The sequence below is a fragment of the Emys orbicularis genome, chromosome 2, assembly GCF_028017835.1.
Source record: "Emys orbicularis isolate rEmyOrb1 chromosome 2, rEmyOrb1.hap1, whole genome shotgun sequence".
Taxonomy (NCBI): Eukaryota; Metazoa; Chordata; order Testudines; family Emydidae; genus Emys; species Emys orbicularis.
The window spans coordinates 109613949-109636384 of NC_088684.1; the positions used below are offsets into that span (position 1 = coordinate 109613949).

The window sequence follows — 22436 nt, forward strand, 5'->3', positions numbered from 1 at the left end:
GCCAGGTACAATCCTGCACTCTTTCCTCTTCCTGGCCCCCTGGAGACACGCCTGTGTGCCTGATACCTCAACAAGATTTGCATCAGGGACGATAATGATTCTATTCCACCCTTCTGGTCCCAGCCACCAAGTGATCTGCTCAGGCCCTGCAGTTCAGTTTACTTGAGCTGGCTGGGCTCTGATTGGCTGCTTCCATGCAGCCTTTCTAGGCAGCCTGGAGGACCCACCTTCAATGCTTCTTTTCTGGGGCGGGGTGTGATAGGAACACAGTGCCTCCAGCAAGGGGCTTCAAAGGGTCTGGTACACTCCTTCACAAGGTCATTAATGCAAAGTTCAAGAAACGTAGAGCTGTTAACTTTCTTCATTTCAACAAGGTACTAACACTGATGTAACAATTCAGCCCACAAGCTAGCTGAAAATAATTGGATACTTACTAACTGTACAGAGGTTTAGAACCCTCCCTCTATAAACATTCTTGGAGCATCTGAATCAATTCCTTTCCTCTCAACTGCTAGTTCTAGAGCAAGCAGAATTTTGGGGCAATATTTCTAACAGGAGAATGAAGGAATGCTGAAGCCAGTGGGTTCTTCAGAAGCTGGGAAGGATGGTAGGAGACACAAGAGGTCTGAAGTAGTACAACAGCAGACAGAACCTTGTCTGCGGATAACCTCCCCCCCCCCCCACTTTGAGGCAGGGAGAGCTTTCAGGGAGCAGGGAGAAGTGTCTGAAAATAGAGTCAGCTTCATCAAAGAGTTGATTAAGGAAAGAGCAAAATAACAGAAAACTAGACAAAGTGGCACAGAAAGATACTCTCATTCCCGCCCACCCCAACCTCCTGAGAACAAAGCAGGAGCTCGTGCTTCGCTTTGATTTTGCCGTCAAGGGAAGAACCTGGCTTCAGATAGGGATATCCCAACTCTTCCCCCCCTATATTTGTCATTCTTTGGGATGTCTGGAGGGATGGGGGCAATGTGATCTGCCTTATATAGTTCTTTAAGAAGCTGAAAGAAGTGTTGACACCTTTCTTTACTGGCAATTCTCCTGTCTAGTACTGAGGAGAGAGATCCTGGAAGTCCTGCATGCAGGGCTCTCTCTAAATAAGGGAAAATGCTTATTTCAGACATCACCACACATGCTCCCTGTTTGTATACCACCTCACAGTGGGGAATTCTGCTCTGATGAGACGTTTTGCTTTCAGAACATGGAATGATCTTGCGGTGTTTAGTTTCTGGAAAAGCATGTGCAGCTGGCATGTTAAGGTTGCTCTTGCTTCCTGTACATTCAGCAATTGACTGAGGTAGATGGAATTGACCAAGAGGGAGGATCCCAGAATTAACTGCCAGTGCAGGGGTACTCAACACCTGGAGGTCACAAATACTTTGCCCTTCCCACATTGCTAAGTGGGACAGAGATCTTGTATGGACAGTATGGAACGGGTTAAGAATCACTGACTTAGGGGATTTCCAACTAGTCTCATTGTACTAGGGACTCCTGCACACCAGACACTAAAAGCCCCAGATCACATCACCCCAAGTCAAGTGCAGTACATGTGGGAAGGGGGGTTACCCCCTCACCTTGTTGCTTATCTTCACTGCCCTGTTGACATCAGAAACTACTCTGCATACTAATACTTTTGATGTTCACACTTGTCACTCCCTATATAGCACGAGCCGGCACCTGCTGCCGCATGGCTGGAGTCCAGTGCCAGAGCCCAAAGTCCCACCACCAGAGCCTGCCGCCCACCGCCTCAGGGGTGAAGCCTGAAGCCAAAGCCTCATCACCCCCGGGAAGGTGGGGAACTCACTGGCTGCCTGCTCCTCCAGCTTTTGTGGCTCCAGAGGGGGAAGAGAGCTCAACCCCTTCTGGTGGCCCTGGGGATGAGGCACTGCTTTGCCCGCACCCCAACCCCCGCCCGCCCCTGTCTGGGAGGCTGTGGCCACAAGAAAAGCCCCTGGTGGCCGCATTTGAGAAAACGCTGCTTTAAAGTGCCTTTTATAGTTGTGAAGCCTCAGACTTTCCCCAAATGGCATTCACTCCATATCCAGTGTCACATAAAAAGGCATTAAACAAGGGAATGAGGGATCACACTATTATATAGTATATGGTAACTGGGTTACTTTGCATGGGTTGATAAAGTCTTCCCATGGAAGATGAAGCTTTCCTCTGCTGATTTTACACCCAAACACTATTCCTGGTTTCTGATAAGCCTGATTGCCCTAGCCCTTCTGTTTTGAAAGAGGTTTTTTCCCTTCAGTGTGGTAACTAGAGATAAAGTACTGCTAGTTCACGACAAATATGGGTGCCATCTCTGGCATTATTTTTGTATAATTCAAGTACTGTCGTTCTTTGGGGGGAGGGATAGCTCAGTGGTTTGAGCATTGGCCTGCTAAACCCAGGGTTGTGAGTTCAATCCTTGAGGGGGCCACTTAGGGATCTGGGGCAAAATCAGTACTTGGTCCTGCTAGTGAAGGCGGGGGCTGGACTCGATGACCTTTCAAGGTCCCTTCCAGTTCTAGGAGATGGGATATCACCATTAATTTAATTTACCAGAACGACACACTTACTAAGCAAGATTATAAAGCTACAAAGCATATCTATGTCCACCATAAGCCAGGATAAAAACCTCCACTGCAATAGTCTTGATAAGAATAGTAGCATGTTCTACCAAGACAACTTTCAGATAAAGTAGGCTTTTGTTTAACAGTCAGAGCTGTAACTGTAAGGTCAATTCCCAGTATGTGAAAACATTAATTATGCTAAATTTGGAGCTTCAGCACAAAAATTGACTCTCTCAGTGTGGGAAACTAACGCTGTCTACAACAGTGGCACGTCAAAATAAAGCCAGTACATATGCATGCTAGTTGCAATTTCATTCAAGTTACAGCAGAAAAAAATGAGGAGAATATTTGGCTGCTGGCAACACTCGAGGTATTATAATTCAGTTTGCAGCGCCCCGATTAGGAAAAATAGCTTTACAACTAATAGATGTGCTAAATGATACTGACACAAAGAATTACTTCAAGCTTTTGATTCCCAAGGCACGTTTCAGAGACCTTTGCAAGGTTCTCTGGTCACTCAAGAGCCATTCCTAGAATATCTGCTCTCTCATATACAAATTTAACAGGGAACATGCCCCTGAGCAAAGAATACACTAGAACTGTCTTGTCTGGATGGCAAGGGAAGGAGTCAATGAGTAAGCAGCACTTTTTTGTTATGCTTCTTCTAAGTTTACTCAAATATTTCCTCTCCCCAATAATGGCAAAAACAATCTGCACTTTGGCTGTTTAGAACACACGCAAGATAGAGCAATCATAGGTTAAGTATTTTACTGAACATCTTGTTTAATATCTAAGACCTTGCATCCATTATGAGTCAATGTCAGATGAATGTGTGTCACGAGACCACACTGTAGCGGGATGTCCCTCATAAAAAGCACGATCCTATATTTTTTACGCAGCTGTCCTTTCCTTCCTTCATCAATATATGGACAAAGCATTAGAGGTCACCTCACCACCATGAAGGTGCAAAATTACACACCTACTTGATGAACCTGAAGTACACATTAAAAAGAAAAATAATTTGCATGAAGTTTAGCAGCTTCATATTCCCCTTGATTGATTATATGAAGAAGCAGGATTGCCTCAGGTCGAACAGATTGTAAAAAGCCAGACACTTGAATATTTGTATTGTCATAGCAATTACAGACTAGGAAGGACCTCATTGTGCAAGGCACTGTACAAAGTTAGCCACTGCTCTAAGGAGCTTACATTAATTGCTACTAATTTTTAACTTAAGCAAAAATAAAAATAAAGCTTATTGTTCTATTCACTCCCTCTCTATATACTTTTTTCTTATTTTTTGTTCCATTATTTTACTAATGCAAGATGAGAGTTAGGCACTCAGATACTATGGTGATGGTCAGAGCATCAGAACCTTAAACTACTCGCTTCCAACAACCCTAAACAAAGCAGCAGCAAGCAACACCACCCCCTTTTCTAGTGATCCTCTTACTGGGCCCAACATCATCAAGCAGAAAGGAAATTTGCCAATGCTAAATTAAAAATTGTTTCCTGCTGGTTGTAAACTACGCAATACATACCAGAAAAGACCTTTGAACCAATAATAAAGGTATGACAAGGAAGCAAATCCTATTGTTGCTTGCAAGAGAAACTCTTTCCTTTATAGGACATTAAGAAGGATAGTGCAAAAAACTTTTTGGATACACACACACATCCAGTAACGCCTCAAGAAGACAATGTTAAAGCTGAAAAATCAAGACTAAGATGAACCCCTCTTATGTAATAAACCACTGATACTATTCTTACCAAGAGAAACTGTAATTCAGTTACTGAAAATATTTTGCACTTGCGTTCTAAAAGATTTTAGAGAGATTCACAACAAAGCCTTGCAACACTTGTGTGAAGACAGTATAAGACCCATTTTACAGATGTGAAAATGGAGGCAGAGAGCAAGGCCCACATTTTCAAAAAATGTTAGCTAATTTTGGATATCCAAATCAAGACACCAAGAGCCAAAGTATCTACTATTCCAACTGAAGTTAATGGAAAGTGTGGATGCATAGCATCTCTCTGAAGATCAGGACTTGGAAGTGCCTCAAGTTGGGCACCCAGAAATTGAGACAATCAAAGCTAGTGGACACTTAAATGTATGGGCCTAAGTGACTTATACTTTGTCGTACAACAAATCAGTTTAAATCTTGAAAAGACACCTGAAGGTGCCCTGATTGAGTCCCCACCTCAGTCACTAGAGAGTTTCATACGCCCTTGTAAGTTATGAATGGTGAATACCTGTAGTTGTAAATTAGCAATATTCTAACAAAACAAAACAAAAAACCAACAAAATCCACCATTGCTCACCTACACTGAAAGACTGAAGATAATCTGAGCATTTTTTATTCTCCAAGCTTGCTTGCCAATATGGTCCTGGTTTGAATCTGGCCCACAATGGCGTTAAACAGAGTTTTTACCAGGTGGATAAAAATCAATGATTTAAAATATATATCAGAAAAATTGGATGTTTTTTATTTAAATCAGCCTTTATTTGATAAAATGCTTTTTGAGGAAAAAAACTATCAAAAGATCGTTTTAATTAAGATACATTATAGCTCAAAGATATCTCATCATGGAATAGGGATTATAAATTATAATTCTATAGTATGAGACAATATATTCATGTAATGTTTAAGAAAAATTCTGTAAATGAGTTCCAGTAGTTCATGGATTAGGGACCCAATCTTATGGGGCTCCAGGGGCTTCTGTATAGATTACACTGCTCTACAGCCAAAATGCTTCTGAAATAAATGTAGTCAAACTTTACTAATTCTGGGTCACTGAGAACGAAAATGATGCTTAAAATTGTTGATTGGCTCTAGTTTTCAAGATATGCTATTGGGTCAGTATATACGACCCTTGACTTGGGAATGGCGGAGGATAAGTGAATTATAAAGGGAAGGAATCTCAATTTAAACCAGAAATGACTAAAATACATCTTTGACTGGATCTATGAATAAATCTATGACTGGGTTTGGACAGTACTTGCTTTTTAGGCAAAACAATGAATGATGCAATCTGAAGCTGGTATTGCGTCATACGTGATATGAATTGCATCATGTTATTCCTAGAAGTCATGGATGATGCAATCATAACGAAGCTTACATCACTCTGCTGAACAAATTGCCCTATATCAGGTCTAGAAATCATACAGTGTCGTGCTCTCTTATTTGTCAGTGTTTCATTTGGCAAAGGGACACATTTCTGTTTAGCCAAAGTGAGCAGAGATGCCTCGTACTTGTGTGAACAGTGCAGATAACTTCTGCTATGTTTGTGGTGAAGTGACTTTTGCATCACAAAAGCGCAGTATAACCACTATGGTTAAGAAAGCCTATCACCTTTATTTTGGCTGCAAAATTGGAGATCAGGACAAGAGGTGGGCCCCACACATATGCTGCAACACTTGTGTAACAAATCTTCGCCAGTGGTTGAACAGGAAAAGGAAATCTATGCCTTTTGCAGTGCCAATGATTTGGAGAGAGCCAACAGATCATACCAGCAATTGTTACTTCTGCATGGTGCCTCCAGTTGGGAAAGGTGTGTCAAAGAAAAAAAAGTGGACTGTGCATTATCCAAACATTCCATCAGCTATACGCCCAGTACCCCACGGAGAAGGACTGCCGGTTCCTGATGCACCAGAATCACTCTCACTTGAGTCAGACGAGGAAGAGGAAGAGGATGAAACTTCTGGTCCTGAACCATCAATGTCACAGGACCCACATTTTCTCCCATCCTCCTCCTCTGAACCACACCTCATAACACAAGGTGAACTGAATGACCTTGTCAGGGATTTGGAACTACCCAAGAGTAAGGCAGAGCTGTTGGGCTCCAGACTACAGCAGTGGAATCTCCTGGCAGGTGATGTTAGGGTTTCCATGTTCCGTGACCGTCAAAAGGATCTTGTCCCATTCTTCTTCATGGAAGGTGATCTTGTAGCCTGCAACATCATCGATGGTGTGATGGCAGCCCTCAACATCGTTCACGATCCAGATGAGTGGAGACTGTTCATTGATTCATCCAAGACGAGTCTTAAAGCTGTTTTACTGCATAATGGCAATGTTTTGCCATCAATTCCAGTTGGTCATGCAGTCCATATGAAGGAAACCTATGACAACATGAAACAACTTTTGAGGTGCATAAACTATGACCAACATCAGTGGCAGCTTTGTGGCGATTTGAAGGTTGTTGTTCTCTTGCTTGGTCTGCAGACTGGATACACAAAGTACTGCTGTTTTCTCTGCAAATGGGATAGTCGTGCAAGAGATTCCCACTACATCAAGAAAGATTGGCCACTCCGACAGTCATTGGAGCCTGGGAGGAAAAGTGTTCAGCATCCACCACTTGTTGAATCAAGGAAGATTTTGTTACCACCCTTACACATCAGACTGGGTCTGATGAAGAACTTTGTCAAGGCCATTGACAAAACACAAGCAGCTTTCAAGTACCTCCGTGGAAAATTTCCAAGGTTAAGTGAAGCTAAGATAAAGGAAGGTGTCTTTGTTGGTCCTCAGATTCGTGAACTTCTTCGAGATGATGCATTTGACCATGCACTGCGTGGCAAGGAAAAGACGGCATGGAAAGCCTTCCAGTTAGTGGCAATAAATTTTCTCCGAAACAACAAGGCAGATAACTACAGGTTGTTGGTGGAAAACCTCCTCAAGGCATACAAAAGCCTTGGTTGCAACATGTCACTAAAGATACATTTTTTGCACTCTCATCTAGATTTTTTTCCACCGAACTGCGGAGCAGTGAGCGACGAGCACGGCGAGCGATTTCACCAGGACATTGCAACGATGGAGAAACGCTATCAGGGCAAATGGAGCCCATCAATGCTTGCAAACTATTGCTGGACAGTGACAAGAGATGCTCCATTTAATGAATACAAGAGACAAGCCAAGAAGCGCCGAGTAGACACTGAATAGGACTAAACTATATACATAATAGTTTTTTGCCTTTTGTTTCATAATACATTTTATTTATATAACCCTTTTGCTGATTTTTAAAGTGTTACATAAACAGGACAGGTGAAATATTATCATGTAAAGCAACCATAAACACATTAAAAGACCTAGGTTTACAATTTAGGATTAAAACTCGACTATCTACACAATATACATAGACATAAAATGTAAAAACTTAAATATCTTAGAAACAGTAGCCAATCCGTTGTTTTAATTGTCATATTTGAATTCAGCACATCAAAATACATAATAAATAGCACATTTTATCTCTGAAGCAGACGACTTCTCAAAAATTGTAGACAAGTGTTATTTAGGTTAATCTTTCTATCTACCCAATGGGACTCAGTGCTCAGTCTCTAGAAGATACCATCAGAGATGCTTAGTTTTGCATTTCTCAAACTGTGGATTTGTGTCTCCAGAGATAACATGCTTGTTAACAGCAAAAATGTTTTAAAATAAATAAATTAATATAGAGAGGTGAGAAAAAACAGACCTCAACCCTATTGTCCCTCTGCAAATTTGTGTACACCGAGTCAATCCCTTACCTCTCTCAAAGTGCAAAGTTTCAAAAAGTTCAATGAATAGAAGATTGTTGGAGGCAGAATAGATCTGAACAAGGAAAAGAAGTCTGGAGATAAATGTGAGAAGGGAGGGACAGGCAGTAGAAACAAAAGTGAAACTGTTTACGTACCTACATGCCTCCAGCTTCCATCCAAGACACATCACACGATCCATTGTCTACAGCCAAGCCCTAAGATACAACCGAATTTGCTCCAACCCCTCAGACAGAGACAAAGACCTACAAGATCTTTATCAAGCATTCGTAAAACTACAATACCCACCTGGGGAAGTGAGGAAACAGATTGACAGAGCAAGACAGGTACCCAGAAATCACCTACTACAGGACAGGCCCAACAAAGACAATAACAGAACACCACTGGCCATCACATACAGCCCCCAGCTAAAACTTCTCCAGCGCATTATCCACGATCTACAACCTATCCTGGAAAATGATCCTTCACTCTCACAGACCTTGGGAGGCAGGCCAGTCCTCGCTTACAGACAACCCCCCAACCTGCAGCAAATACTCACCTGCAACTACACACCACACCACAGAAACACCAACCCAGGAACCAATCCCTGTAGCAAACCTCGTTGCCTACTCTGTCCCCATATCTACTCTGGCGACACCATCAGAGGACCCAACCACATCAGCCACACCATCAAGGGCTCATTCACCTGCACATCCACTAATGTTATATATGCCATCATGTGCCAGCAATGCCCCTCTGCCATGTACATTGGCCAAACCGGACAGTCCCTTCGCAAAAGAATAAATGGACACAAATCGGACATCAGGAATGGTAACATACATAAGCCAGTAAGTGAACACTTCAATCTCCCTGGTCATTCTATTACAGATTTAAAAGTCACTATCATTGAACAAAAAAACTTCAGAAACAGACTTCAAAGAGAAACAGCAGAACTAAAATTCATTTGCAAATTTAACACCATTAATCTGGGCTTGAATAGGGACTGGGAGTGGCTGGCTCATTACAGAAGCAGCTTTTCCTCTCCTGGAATTGACACCTCCCCATCTATTATTGGGAGTGGACTACATCCACCCTGATTGAATTGGCCCTGTCAACACTGGTTCTCCACTTGCGAAGTAACTCCCTGCTCTCCATGTGTCAGTATATAATGCCTGCATCTGTAACTTTCAGGCCTTGGCTACAAGCGCGAGTGTAGTCGCGCCGCCAGCGCTGCGAGAGCTCTCTCGCAGCGCTGCAAGTACTCCACCTCTCCGAGGGGAATAGCTTGCAGCGCTGCGAGGGAGCGTGCAGCGCTGCAGGCGCTGATTACACTGGCGCTTTACAGCGCTGCACTCGCTGCGCTCAGGGGGGGTGTTTTTTCACACCCCTGAGAGCAGCAAGTGCAGCGCTGTGAATTGCCAGTGTAGCCAAGGCCTCACTCTATGCATCCGAAGAAGTGAGGTTTTTACCCACGAAAGCTTATGCCCAAATAAATCTGTTAGTCTTTAAGGTGCCACCAGACTCCTTGTTGTTTTTGTTTGAACAGCATATTCCAGAAGTACTGAGGTCTTTCTGAGTGTAGCCTTCACTGATTTGAGATCTACCATACCATTCTCTCACTAGAAGGGAAAACCTATAATAGCAGCAGGCCATAAGAGAGACCCAGTTTGGGAATATTTTAATGAAGTTCCTCTACCTGTGAAGAATATGTATTAAGATTATAACAACCAACAAGAAAGCACTTTTATGTAGAAATCCATGATTAAATTGAGTCTTCCTGACTAGTGAATTAAATCAAATCCACCCTGGTTGTTGCCATCTCTTGGTGCTTAGAAGCATGAGTGAAGTGAGTTGGCAGTCTCAGTCTAGTTACCAGCAGACAGGTGCACCAACACCATGGCCAAACATTGTATGGGTGTAGGGCATGATCCACCCTCTCACCCTAAAGGTAATCCTTTCAGGTCAAAACTGAGGCCTGGTCTACACCTAAAACGTAGGTTAACCTAACTACATCGCTCAGGGCCATAAAAAATTTCACACCCTGTAGGTTGATCTAACCCCCACCATACAGGCAGCTAGGTCAACTAAAGCATTCTTCCGTCCACCTAGCGATAGCCTCTCGAGGGCATAGATTTACTACAGCGACAGAAAAACCCCTTCCAGTGCATAAATACTTGCTACAGCAATAACGCCATGGTTGCACCACCGCAGCTCCACCACCGTAGTGCTTGTAGTAACCTGAGATATGTCTGAGGAGGCATGCAGTGCTGCCATCTCGGTTATAACAGTTCTGGGGAAGACTTCAGTCTCCAAGACTGTTTGGCAACTTCCATGATTAATTCCTGCTCACTCACCTTTTACTTTAACGAATTTCAGAGTTGTTTTTACATCACCATCACACACACACACACCCCGTCGCAGATTTCAGACTGCAGGACTCAGAAATGACAGCTTTCTAGTACATGAACTGTAAGGTAAGGAATTGTCTGCAGCACAGGGAAATTGACCAGCATAGCTATTCATGCTATAGTTATGCCAGTCAATTCCCCCTTGTAGACAAGACCTAGGTAGTGTGGGATGTATAGGCTAGGATATGAAGGGGATTATATGTTCACTTCTGTCACAAGCCCTCCACCCCACCATATTCTTGGGGACAAGAGGCTCCAAGGGCTTAAGTATTACCTTATCTGCCTTTCTTTGACTTACTCCATTTCACTAAGCATTGTTAAAGAGTCCATCAGCACAGTACTTCGGAACAATCAACCTCCACCCCTGCCTCATCTTTCCCAAGTTTCCCCATGCTCAACCCTGGGCACAGTGAAGAGAAAGAACGTGCCTTTTGTTGCTTGATCAGCAAGTGGGGGTCAAACAAGGAAAGGCACAGACTGGCTCTAAAGTGAATCACATCCAGTCGTCTTTGGAAAGTAACCTGGTTGCAAAGATAAAGGGTTCTTGAGGGTGGAAGACCAAAAGGTCTGACACTTAAATCCAGAGTCCTATCCTGGGAGAATATTTGAAGTACTTAACGGAGTATAAATTCCTTTAAAAAATATTCAAGATTAGATGCACCTGCTTCATTAAGTATTTCTTCATGTTAACAGTAACAGTCAGGCAGAGAAATATTAAGATGGTGATTGATTTGCATACATGGCTTCCATGGACAAAGTTTTTTGGGTGTTTTTGTTTTGTTTTTGTTTTTAATAAGAAAAAGTTACCAGTTAGTTTACTGCCAGTTCCTTTTTGTGACTTGCCCATCTTTTAGGCGTTTCTTCCATTTTCTGCTATTCCTCATCTCACTGTCAACCATGTGTATCCTATTTGGCCTTTTTCTTTCCCTAGCATCTACTATTAAGATTAAGCAATTGTCCCATTTTGTTCCAAACACACTTTTTGAGGGTGGGAAGAGATGTGTTCTTAACTACAAGAAGGGGAAAGAAGTGGTATGCACTGAGTTTGGAAATGTAAATCCTCCTGCCCCCTTCTGAAGCATGCTGAACCAGACTCCCCAGAGTTCATGTCATCAAAAGGCCACAGGAGTCCTCTCAAAATATTCTTAAGAGGATTTAGCCCCTTTTAAAAGGGACTTACCACGTGGGTGGTGAATCCATTTAAACATTTTCTATGGCTTAAAAAAAAAAAAAAAAAATGGCCCTCTATTTAAAGGTTTCTCATTCCAATGAAAAGGCACTAAGAATTTTTGCACTATTTTCACTGGAAATATTTTGAGCATCTGTCTCTAACGGTAGTTCAGTCCTCCAGTACTGTTATTTACAAGTAGAAGTGCCTCCCCCCCCACCATAATCTCCCCTATTAATGTAGGAGCCTTAGTTAACAGCTTCTTCTGAAGGTTTAAATCTTTACGAACTATGGAATTAAGCCACCATAAGAGTTAATTTCTGTCCTCTGACAGTCCATAAGAGTTGTGCAAATCCAGGCCTAAGGCCTGATTTTCAAGTGCTGAGCAGCCACAGCTTCCATTAAATCTATTTGCATACTGGGTGCTCAGCATCTCCAAAAGCCAGGCCCCACTACAATAGAGTGGTGCTGTAGACACTGGTATAGCTTAGATACTGTAAGCCCCCAATTACTCTATAACCCAGGGCACGGGTAATGGAAAGTCCATGTAGCAGGGGCTGGGTTTAAGAAAGAGAACCACCGGGCACAACCAACTGTGCTATTTGTTGAGGGTGGTGAGTATATTGTTAACTCTTCAGGGCAAATTTATAAATGGGACTATAAGAACTCTGTAGACCACCTGATCTCAAACTTTAGCAACCCGAGGACCCCCATTTTGATTTAAAATTTTTCACGGACTCCCCAAGCCCCCGACTCCACTCCTTCCCCCAAGACCCCACCCCACCTCTTCCTGCCCCTGCTCCTCTTCCCCACCTCTTTCTGCCCCCTTCCCTCCCAGCACCTCCTGCAAGCCGCTGAACAGCTGTTCCCCCACGTGCAGGAGGCGCTGGGAGGAAGGGGGAGGAATTGATCAGTGGGGCCTGCGGACCCCAGTTTGAGAAACGCTGCTCTAGACTGAAGTTTGAATACTTTTAATACTAATCAAGTATGAGTTTAATACTGGCCATGACATTATGCCCCTTTCTCCCAACAACGTAGAAAGTCCCACAGAATTGTTCCCTTGTGATCATGTTTGTAGATATGCCTGTGAGTGAATTAATTTAACAAAAGTCATGCTGGAAAACAAAAGCACTGGACTGGATATCCTGTTTCTAGTGCAATCTGTACCATACCACACGCTTAACTAGTGGGTTAAAAATTACAGTAAGACTTACAAATACGACAGCAGCAAATCAAGTTTGTTTTTTAATCTAGGCTATGACTTTCATTATAATCTTTTGATGAGACTATACTGCACCTTCCTGAAACCTCCATCGCCATGTCAGCAATGAACACCTGCAACAATTGTATAAAAAGGAAGCTTATGTCCTCATTGTGGTTTGCCAGTAGCAATAAAGACAGTGACCTGAACAGCTTATTAATTAAAAAACTGCTACATTTTGACCAACATTTAAGAAGGTTTCTAGGTCATTTCACAGTGCAAAGTATGAATATCTTGATGTTAATGGCATTAAAACCCACATTTCCTTTAGGTTTTATTGTAAATCTCATTAAAATAAATCTAGACCACCCTCCCTGGAAATTCTAGATTCTCCACAATGTCAGCCAGTACTCAGCACTAAGCACGTGCTCACTTACCTAAGGAATGTGTTTCTTTTAATTATAACAGTAGTCTGTACTTTTAAAATTCATAAATTTAACATAGGCTGACAACTAAATCTAATAGAAAACTCTTTTAAAAATATGGGCAAGCAAGATATGATCTGGGGGATAGAGTTCGTGCATGGGTAGTGCACATTAGTTGAAAACACCAGTATTTCATGCCTGGAGAGCTGGGCTCAACTATTATTTTAGCCAGAGCAATTTAGCTTCATGCCCCCCAACCCCCCCGGGCATGGGGCAATTGCCCTGCTTGCAATGCATTTTTTTATTTAAAATATTAACTATTCTAGAGTAACACAGGGCACTGGGGTTATGTTGTAGTAATTTTTGTTGTCAGGAGGGGATCACAGTGCAATGAAGTTTGAGAACTGCTGTTTTAGACCATGTGAAGAAAGTGAGTTTGGTAATCTCATCCTAGAGACCCTAGTGGACATTTGCCCACATCACACAATGCCAGAGAAGTCTCAGCTCAAGCAAGGCCCAGTGCTGGAATGCCTGCAGGGCCAGGACTATTAAAATCCCTTAGCAGAACCATGTAGGTTAGTTAAACTTGCACCACCACCGCACCTGCACATCCATTTTATGCCTGGGTTGAGCCAGTGCAGGACTAAAGTCCCTTATATCTATGGAAACAGAGAAGACTGTTTTTCTCTCACTGCAGACCCTCTTTATGAGGTTACCCAAACTTCTTCATCTTGGCTCCCAAACTACACCACCCATCTTTGTTGTAACAAGCAGGTGAGGCTTGCCTCCAGGAAGAGCTTCACAAGACAGCAAAGAGGGTGCAGTGTGTTTAATTATTCCAAAACATCCAACGCTCACCTTCCCACACTTTTAGTTGACTATGCAGAGTCCTCCAGAAATCCCCCCTCCCCTCTTGCATCTCAAATGACAGCCCCAAGTACTAGAAATGCAGGGGCAAGGTCCGGCTTTCCCTCCAGAAAGGGGGTTAGCTATGAACGAGGCAAACTGCCTTTAGAGCAGGCAAGGGAGAGGGATGAAGCTGGAACTACCAAAGTAGATGAAGTGATTTAAAAATTAAATGGGCCAGGCACCCAGTGGCCTGAAGCAGGAACCTGGCCAATCACTTCCAGGGGGCCATCGCGAGGCGGGCAGAGGGCTGGGAGATCAGGCCCAGGCTGAGAAAGCTATGGGGGGGGGGGAGGGACTGGGGGATCAAAAAGGGGGGCTAAACTCAGGAAGAGGGCGGCGGGGGGAGGAGAAACCTTATTTCTAAACTATTCCCCCATTGTGCCCCCCTGCGCGGGTCACTGCAGTTCGGGGAGTGCCAGAGCCTAAGGGCAGGCGGGGGCCGCCCTGGTATTGGGGGTGGGGGGAGGATGCTTCTCCCAGGTTCCTCATTACGGGGCGGGGGAGAAGCGAGGGTTGCTCTTGCTGTTGGCCCCTGCGTGCCCAGTCACTAACCTGCTGAAGGGGCATTTCCGAGCCCAGCAGCGCCCCGGGCAGCCTCGGGGAGGCGAGGAGGCCGCACGCGCGTGTGAGGGGGGGGACACGGACCGTCCCAGGCCAGCGGCAGGAGGAGGAAGCGGGTGTCCCCCTCCCCCCACTCGGATCAGCGCCCCCTCCCTCCTGCCCGGCTCCCAGTCACAGACGCGGCCTCCGCGCACGTGTGCGAAACGTCACCGGCGAGTCCGGGGGTGAAGCAGAGACACCAGCTGGGCAGAGCCCCCCGCTTCCCCAGACACGGGCAGGGGAGCAGCGGGGCCTGCATCTACCCAGCCCCGGGAGCAGGGGTCGCCACAGCCGCCCCCCGCTGAGCACGCCCCCAGTGAGTGGGGGATGCCCCAGCGCCGCGAACTCCCTGCAGCGCCTGGCACCGGCCTCAGCGGGCTCTTTGTTGGAGCCACAAATATCAGTGGGGGTTGCTAACCCCGCCAGTAAGAGGGGAATAGGCTGCAACCGCCCCTCCCCCCGCCTTATCCTCTGCACCCGGGGCAGGGCACCACCGCCCCAGCTGCAGAGAGGAGGCATCGCCTGGACCGGGCCTGAGTTTTGGGGGGGAGAGACATAAAAGTTTATTGCAACACGGTGTTGTCCCAGGCCTTCCTGCCCCACGACCCCGGCTAGAGAGGGAGTAGCGGGGCCCTGCCTGGGGCTTAACCCGAGTGTCCCCTTCGCCCTCCCCCTGGGATGGGGGGGAATTACCGGGGGGCGGCCTCCGCCTCCTCCTAGTGCTGGCTGCAGCAGCGCCGTCCTGCCGGCGGGTCCGTGCGGGGTGCAGTACAGGGAGCCGCCAGCGGGCTGACCCCCCTCCGCAGTGAGGGCAAAGACACCGGGAACCTGGGAGGAGGAGGAGACACAGGACGCTGCCGCCGCGCCGCTGCGGATCTGGATGAAGGTGCCAGCGGCGAAGTGGGCTGGGAAGCTGGCGGGGGTCACCCGGGAGTCCATGGAAGGTGCGGGTGGCTGCGCTGCTAGGGCCGCCGGCTGGAGTCCCCTTCTCATCCTTCCCTCTGGGTCTGTCCCCGTAGCCGAGTCTCTACACCCCCCCCCCCCCGGCCTTCCCGGCTACTTTCCTCCTCGATGCCGAGGCCCGACCCAAAATACTGGGGGCGGCGGGTGCCGGGGGGGATCCGGCTGCAGGATGCTGGGTCCCAGGGGGGGATGAAAGCGGCGGGACGGACAGATGCGGCGGATGAAGCGGGGCCGCTCCCGCTATGTGGGGCCGGCTGGAAAATGGCTCCAGGAAGCGGCGGCTGCTGACAATGAATGAAGGGAAGGGAGACGGGTTACGCGCCAAGGGCCTCCCGCGAAACTCGGATTTCCCGCCCGCTTTTCAAACTAGATTTGCATAGCTCCGCCCGGCAGGTACGTCCCGTACGGCTGGCCCTCCTATTGGCCCGCTACTTCCTCACTCCCATCCAATGCCCAACCCTGTTGACACCCTGCCTGCTTCCCATTGGCCCGCTGCGGTGCGGGGTTGCCCTATTTGCATAGGGTCTATTCATTGGTTGTGGAGGCGAGGCCGGGGATTCCCCTCTGAGCAGCCGGGATCCCGGAGCGCCGGCTCCGTGACAGTGACAGCCGGCGTCTGCGCGTTCTAGAACGTGCCCGGGAGCCAAGGAGGTTCCGTTGCCGGTGTGTTCCCCTCCCGCCGCCCCACTGCGAGTGCGGCTGCTGCGGCACAGGGAGAGACTCTGCGGTCGTATCCCGGCCAGGGGAGCGGCTCTGGTCCGGCCGGCTTGAAGGGAGCATAAGGGCGGGGGGGAAGGCTAAACTCAAGGGAAAAAAGCAGGTGAACGCCGCATTCCTTCGGCGACCGCAGGGGGCACCTAGTAGATGGGAATGGGAAATCCCGCTAGACCTGTCCAAAGAATACAGCCAGGAATACATGAGCGCAAAGGACAAAGCGGACAGTGGCACCACAAGCACACTATTCTCTACAAGGATAACTGGGTTGGAAGGGAACTGGCTCATCTGGGCTCAGTGGGGTGGCGAATCTTTTATAGGGCAGTAAGAAAATCCTGTGATGGAGCCATTGCTAGTAACTGTTGAGATCTGCTGCATTGAAAACGGACTAAAAATGCCTTGTTTCACACTGATTAAATGTGGCGTCTGAATTTAAACCCACCTACTCTTCAGAGGCCAGCTACCTTTCCTTCTTTGTGCAGTTAACTATTTAACTTTTGAGGTTTAAAAGTGAGCCCTTTTAAAAGATTTTCCCAAACCTATGGTGCTAAAGAAATATATCCCATTTTCTCCAAATGTCACACACCTATACTCATCTCCTAATGTCTCAGAAACAGGCCACGGTCTAAATTTTACACAACAAAATTGTTCCTTTTATTTATCATGATCTAGTTTAACTAAAAAAAAAATGGAACTATGTCCAGCAGCTATTTCCATTATCTAATGTTAACTACTGGTCCTCCTGCCCTGCCTCCTCCAGGGATCCTAGCTACTGCACTTCCCATCCCCAAATCTGATTTTCCTCCATGCTTCCTGCTGAGTTAATCATCATACATGAAAACACCATGTTCCCTGACATGTCACTCTTTAAGAACAGAAGTTCCATTCAAATAGACCTGGTGAAGTCTTTCAGGTCAGGCTCACGCTCTCAGCCAACCTCAGGAAATCAGATAAATTTGGAAACTGCTAGTTTGGCTTGTCAAGTAATTTTGCTACTCTCCCTGCATCTTGCCCCCACACTTTGTCCCTATCAATAATAGGCATATACAGTGAGCAGCGGGGGTTATTTTATTATTTATATTACAGCAGTGACTGGAGTCCCCAAAGAGGGCCTCAATGTAGGCATTGTATACACAAGAGTTTGTCTCAGTTGAAAGTCTAGGATTATGGGCAGATTAGTTTCTTTCTTTCATGGACTGAAATTTGACTGGGTTTGCAAACCAGCACTTTTTTGGAGGTAGGAGGCTGCCACCTTGTTCTACAGAATCTCAGCTTTCACTTATGATTGTGGAGAAAACCTTGACAATGTTAAAGAAATCTAAACCAATGAAGCAATGTCTATATAAGTCTAAGCAGAGCTTGAAACAGTAACTCAGAGGTGGGAATGCTGCATTCTTCTCAGTGCCCAGTAATGGGAAACTCAGATGTCTCATGACGAGTTAAAGGTCAACATTATTTATTTCACTGTGATCACAGCATGTAGTAATGAAGGAGGCTGTCAGATCTCCACATTCTATTGTAAATGGCATCATTTTGGAGCCACAAAGAGATGGGCACCACTTCTTCCCCCCCCCACACACACACACCTGACCTGAGGAGCTAAAAGGCCAGATGGGAGGAGTGGAGCCCGAGGGCATTTGAGTCCCTCTGCTATGCCTAGGTAAAAGGGAAGTGAGTGGGCACCTGGCCAAAAGAGCCAATGGAAAGGCTAGAACTTTTTAAAAATGAAAAACGACTCCCCTTTTGTCTGTCTGTCTGGTGTTCTCCCGGGGAGAGGTGGACAGGGTAGCAACTATGCTGTGAGAAGCTTGGGCCACGTATAAAACAATCATCAGTATCATACCTAGAAACTACTCATTTAAAACCCCAGATATGTAAGTAGATCAGGAAATGTCTAGGAAGCCGTGATTAACTTTATCCCTTTTATTTCTTTATGGCTTGTGGATTCCACTGTGCTAACCCTAAGTGCTTTTGTTTTGCTTGTAACCTTTAAGCTGGACCTCAGGAAAGCTATTCTTGGTGCTTAATTCTTGTAGTTGCTCTTTTAAAATCTAGCAATAGCCTGAGTTCCCAGATGTATTTTGTTCCTTTTTAAAAAAATAAAATTTACCTTTTTTAAGAACAGAATTGGATTTTTGTGTCTTAAGAGGTTTTTGCACATGTTGTTTAATTAGCTGGTGGCAAGAGCTGATTTCCTTTTTTTTCTTTCTCGGCTCTTCCCCGGTGGGGAGTGAAAGGGCTTGAGGAAGGAATTCCCAAGTGCACCTTCCTGGGCTCTCAAAGGGGTTCTGCACTTGGGTGGTGGCAGCATTTACCAATCCTAGGTCAGAGAAAAGCTGTAACCTTGGGAGTTTAATACATGCCTGGAGTGGCCAGTATTCATTTTTAGAATCCTTGCGGGCCCCCACCTTCTGCACTCGAAGTGCCAGAGTGGGGAATTAGCCTTGACACACCCCATTCACCTTTTCAAGCTTTTCTCCTCAACCACGAGGACTCAAAACTATTATTTCAAATGAGATTCTGATATCACTACATGACTCTAGGATCCAGGGCCCTAGACACAAGTCTATTGTAACTATGGTGTATCTGGACCTCAGTGAGGGACAGCCAAGCCAGCAGAGCCCATGTAATAATATGTTGAACATGTGCACAATCTGTTGCGAGTGGTATGTCATTTTACCATGTCTTTTGGACAAAGCTTATTTTGTGGGTGGCGCTTGGGAGAGAACCACCACTTTTCCACGTTCCAATTCAAGCCCTGGCCAAAACAGACTCCAGGTCTGTTGCACAATGGCCTTGTGCCCCAGGTTAATTTGTCAGTGGGAGATGGAACTGATTGGGTGAGGTATTCTCAGAGGCTGGAATCAGAGAGAGCAACAGGATTAGGAAGCCAGGGATGCAACATGCACAGGGATTGGGCAGCAATTGTCCTCATTAACTCCCAGAGCCCCATTGCCTGGCCCATTTCCCCAGCTGCAGTACCCAGCCTGGCTCCCAGTCCCTTGCCCTATTGCACAGACATACAAATGTAAACATTTTTCTGTATTCAGTGAGGTAGGAGGTTGAGGGTGGGCATGGAACTAGGGAACCAAGCAAGGCAGTCACTGGGGATGTTTAACCAGCAAGGGCTAAAAAACTGTGAGAGACATTAGGGCTCAGATAGACAGTAGGGCTAAGCATCGGGGGCCAGGGAGGCAGACGGGACCTGTTGCCACCCTCATACATCTTCCCTTCCTCTCACACAGCTCCGCTTTCCTCCACACTCTTCATTAACTTAGCCAATGGGAATCTCAGACTGATGATGATAGAAAGTTCCATAGGAGTGGACCTCCTCTTGGGCAAGCTGTAGGAGGTTCACTAGAGGAAAGCCAGGTTCTTTCTGGCTCTACCAGCATAAGATTCCTATCTTCTGTCATGCTTCTGCCCAGCAGAAGACTGCTTCTCACTCCTGATACTCCCAACCCCTCACTTCACAGAACACTGATTCCACCCATAGGCGCCGACGCCGTGGGTGCTCTGGGGCTGGAATACCCATGGGGAAAAATTAATGGGTGCTCTGCACCCACCAGCAGCCAAGCTCTCCCCCCGCGCCCCACCTCCTCTGCCTCCTCCCCTGAGCACAACGCGTCCCTGCTCCTCCGCCTACCGCTACCTCCAAGCGCTTCCGCCTTGCTGGGAGGGAGAGAGGGAGGGGGAGGAGCGGGAAAGTGGCACGCTCAGGGGAGGAGGTGAGGAAGAGGCGGGGACAGGGCGGGGATTTGGGGAAAGAGTCGGAATAGGGGCAGGAAGGGGGCGGAGTTGGGGCAGGGACTTTGGGGAAGGGGTTGGAATGGGGTAGGGGACAGAGGAGGGTCGAGTACCAGGACCGGCTCCAGGGTTTTTGCTGCCCCAAGCGGCGGAAAAAAAAAAAAAGAAAAAAGCTCCACCGCGCCACTTTCTTCTTCAGCGGGAATTCGGTGGCAGGTGCTTCCCTCCGAGAGGGACCCACCGCTGAATTGCTGCCAAACAGCCCAGCGTGCCGCCCCTTCCCCTTGGCCACCCCAAGCACCTGCTTGCTGGGCTGGTGCCTGGAGCCGGCCCTGTCGAGTACCCACTGGCGGGTGCACCACGCCGCATCCCACTTCTCCTCTCCCTTGTATAGCCATCCTTCCTCCTGTTCCCACACCAGACACCACCTGCTAACCATCCTCTATGCACAACTCCCTGCTCTCTCCACTTCTTCTACCATCCCCACCTTGCAAACCAGCCCTGGTATCTCCGTCTCTTCCACACCCTTCAAACACTCCAAACTACCCCAACATTTAAAAAAAAAAAGTAGTCAAACCAACCAACCACACTGGGTTAATGTAGAGCTCACACTGCTCAGCTGCATTTCCTGTCAATGCAACTATTAAAAATAAAGGAAGTTACCAGTTAATTCAATACTGATTTTTTTTGCATTGCAGTAGCACCTACCAAGGATCAGACCCCAGTTGTGTTAAACACCAGACAGACAGTAAAACATTCCAATTCCCCCACCTTAAATTGGGGAGTATTTTGTAGAGCTGAACAGTCTGATTATGTTTTGAGCATTTTAATTATTTGGGTGGCTAGAGATACAAATTGTGGTTAATCTGCATGTTAATGTTGCCTGAACTGGTGCTTTCTTTGATGATTAGTCATTGGATTGATAGGAAATACACTTGAGCAACTTTAACTGTTAGTTAACCTGGTTTTCATGTGGATAATGTTGAATGTTATTTCTACATTGTCAGTGCTGTACATCCTGCTAAACATTTGCACTACAATGAAATAGCTTTATTTAGAGGCACATCTAAGGGACTGCATAGTTGTCAAATACCAATAGGGCCCCTCTACTTCAGCTGTTGTCACCACTGCAGCATTTTGGTTTCACACATTGCTGTTTTGGCTTCTTTCAAGAAGGCAAACAGCTCCTGTTTCCCCCACCCAAGGACAGTGAATTGCATCACTCTCAATGACAGACTAGCAATAGACTCTCTAGAAAGCTGGGGAGGAAGGGTAGACAATTTGGAGTTCCACGTGGAGGGGAGAAGGAAATAGAGGGGCAGAAGCAGGGAAAGGAGAACAAACAGCAGAAAACAAGGGGGTCAGAAGGAACACAGAGGATGAAGGTCAGAAAACAGGGTAAGCATAGAACTACAATGGAGGAATAGAGAACTTGGGTGCGGTGTAGGGAGCAGAAGGCAGGCAAAGAAATGGGAGCCTCAGAGATTGGGGAGAGAGAACTGCACTCCTAAGGGAGCAGGGAACTAGGGAATCAAGAGGGTGGGAAGGGTAGAGAACATGAGGTGGCAAAAGGAGGTGTGGGGGGAGGATTGTGAGGGTAACAGAACTAGGAGGGAAGTGAGAACACATGGAGCAGATAAGTGGAGCTCCAGTAGGGGCAGAAACAATTTGGACTAGGAGGGTAGAGGGAAGTGAGTTGGTGGAGCAGATAACAAGGAAGACCAGCGTGAGGGCCCAGGAAATGGGGGTAGGTGGGTCAGAAGTTGGGGGTTTAGTGTGAGAATGAGCGACAGGAGATGGATCACTTGATGATTACCTGTTCTGTTCATTCCCTCTGGGGCACCTGGCATTGGCCACTGTCGGAAGATGCGATACTGGGCTAGATGGACTGTTGGTCTGACCCAGTATGGCCGTTCTTATGTACATTGAGGAGAGAATTGGGAGCAGAAATTGAGGAATGAAGATTCCAAAGAGGGATGAGTGGGGAAGGGGTGTGTGTGAAGGGAAAGTCCAGCACTAGAAGGGGAGATGTGTTTGTGGAGGTAGGGAGCAAGCCCAGACAGAATGAGATTGGAGCATGCTTATGGGTATGTATGAAGATGGCTTTAAAACCTAAGAGGAGGCACTAACAATAGTATCACCCTGCCACAGTATCAGAGGATTGGAATGGAGATGGACGGCTTGAAGAAGGAACAGAGTTGTGGGGAGCCCTGCAAAAGGGAGAAGGAAAAAGCAAT

The 22436-nt window shown here is 46.5% G+C and overlaps 1 protein-coding gene across 1 annotated transcript in view; it reads right to left on the bottom strand.

Moving 5' to 3' along the window:
• Nucleotides 1–15768, bottom strand: part of E2F3 (E2F transcription factor 3) — a 55970-nt gene extending 40202 nt beyond the window's left edge. Inside the window, exon 1 of the mRNA XM_065399553.1 lies at nucleotides 15469–15768. Coding sequence (XP_065255625.1) covers nucleotides 15469–15768 — 300 coding nt within the window. The remainder of the gene's footprint in view (nucleotides 1–15468) is intronic.
• Between the last annotated feature and the right edge of the window lie 6668 nt (nucleotides 15769–22436).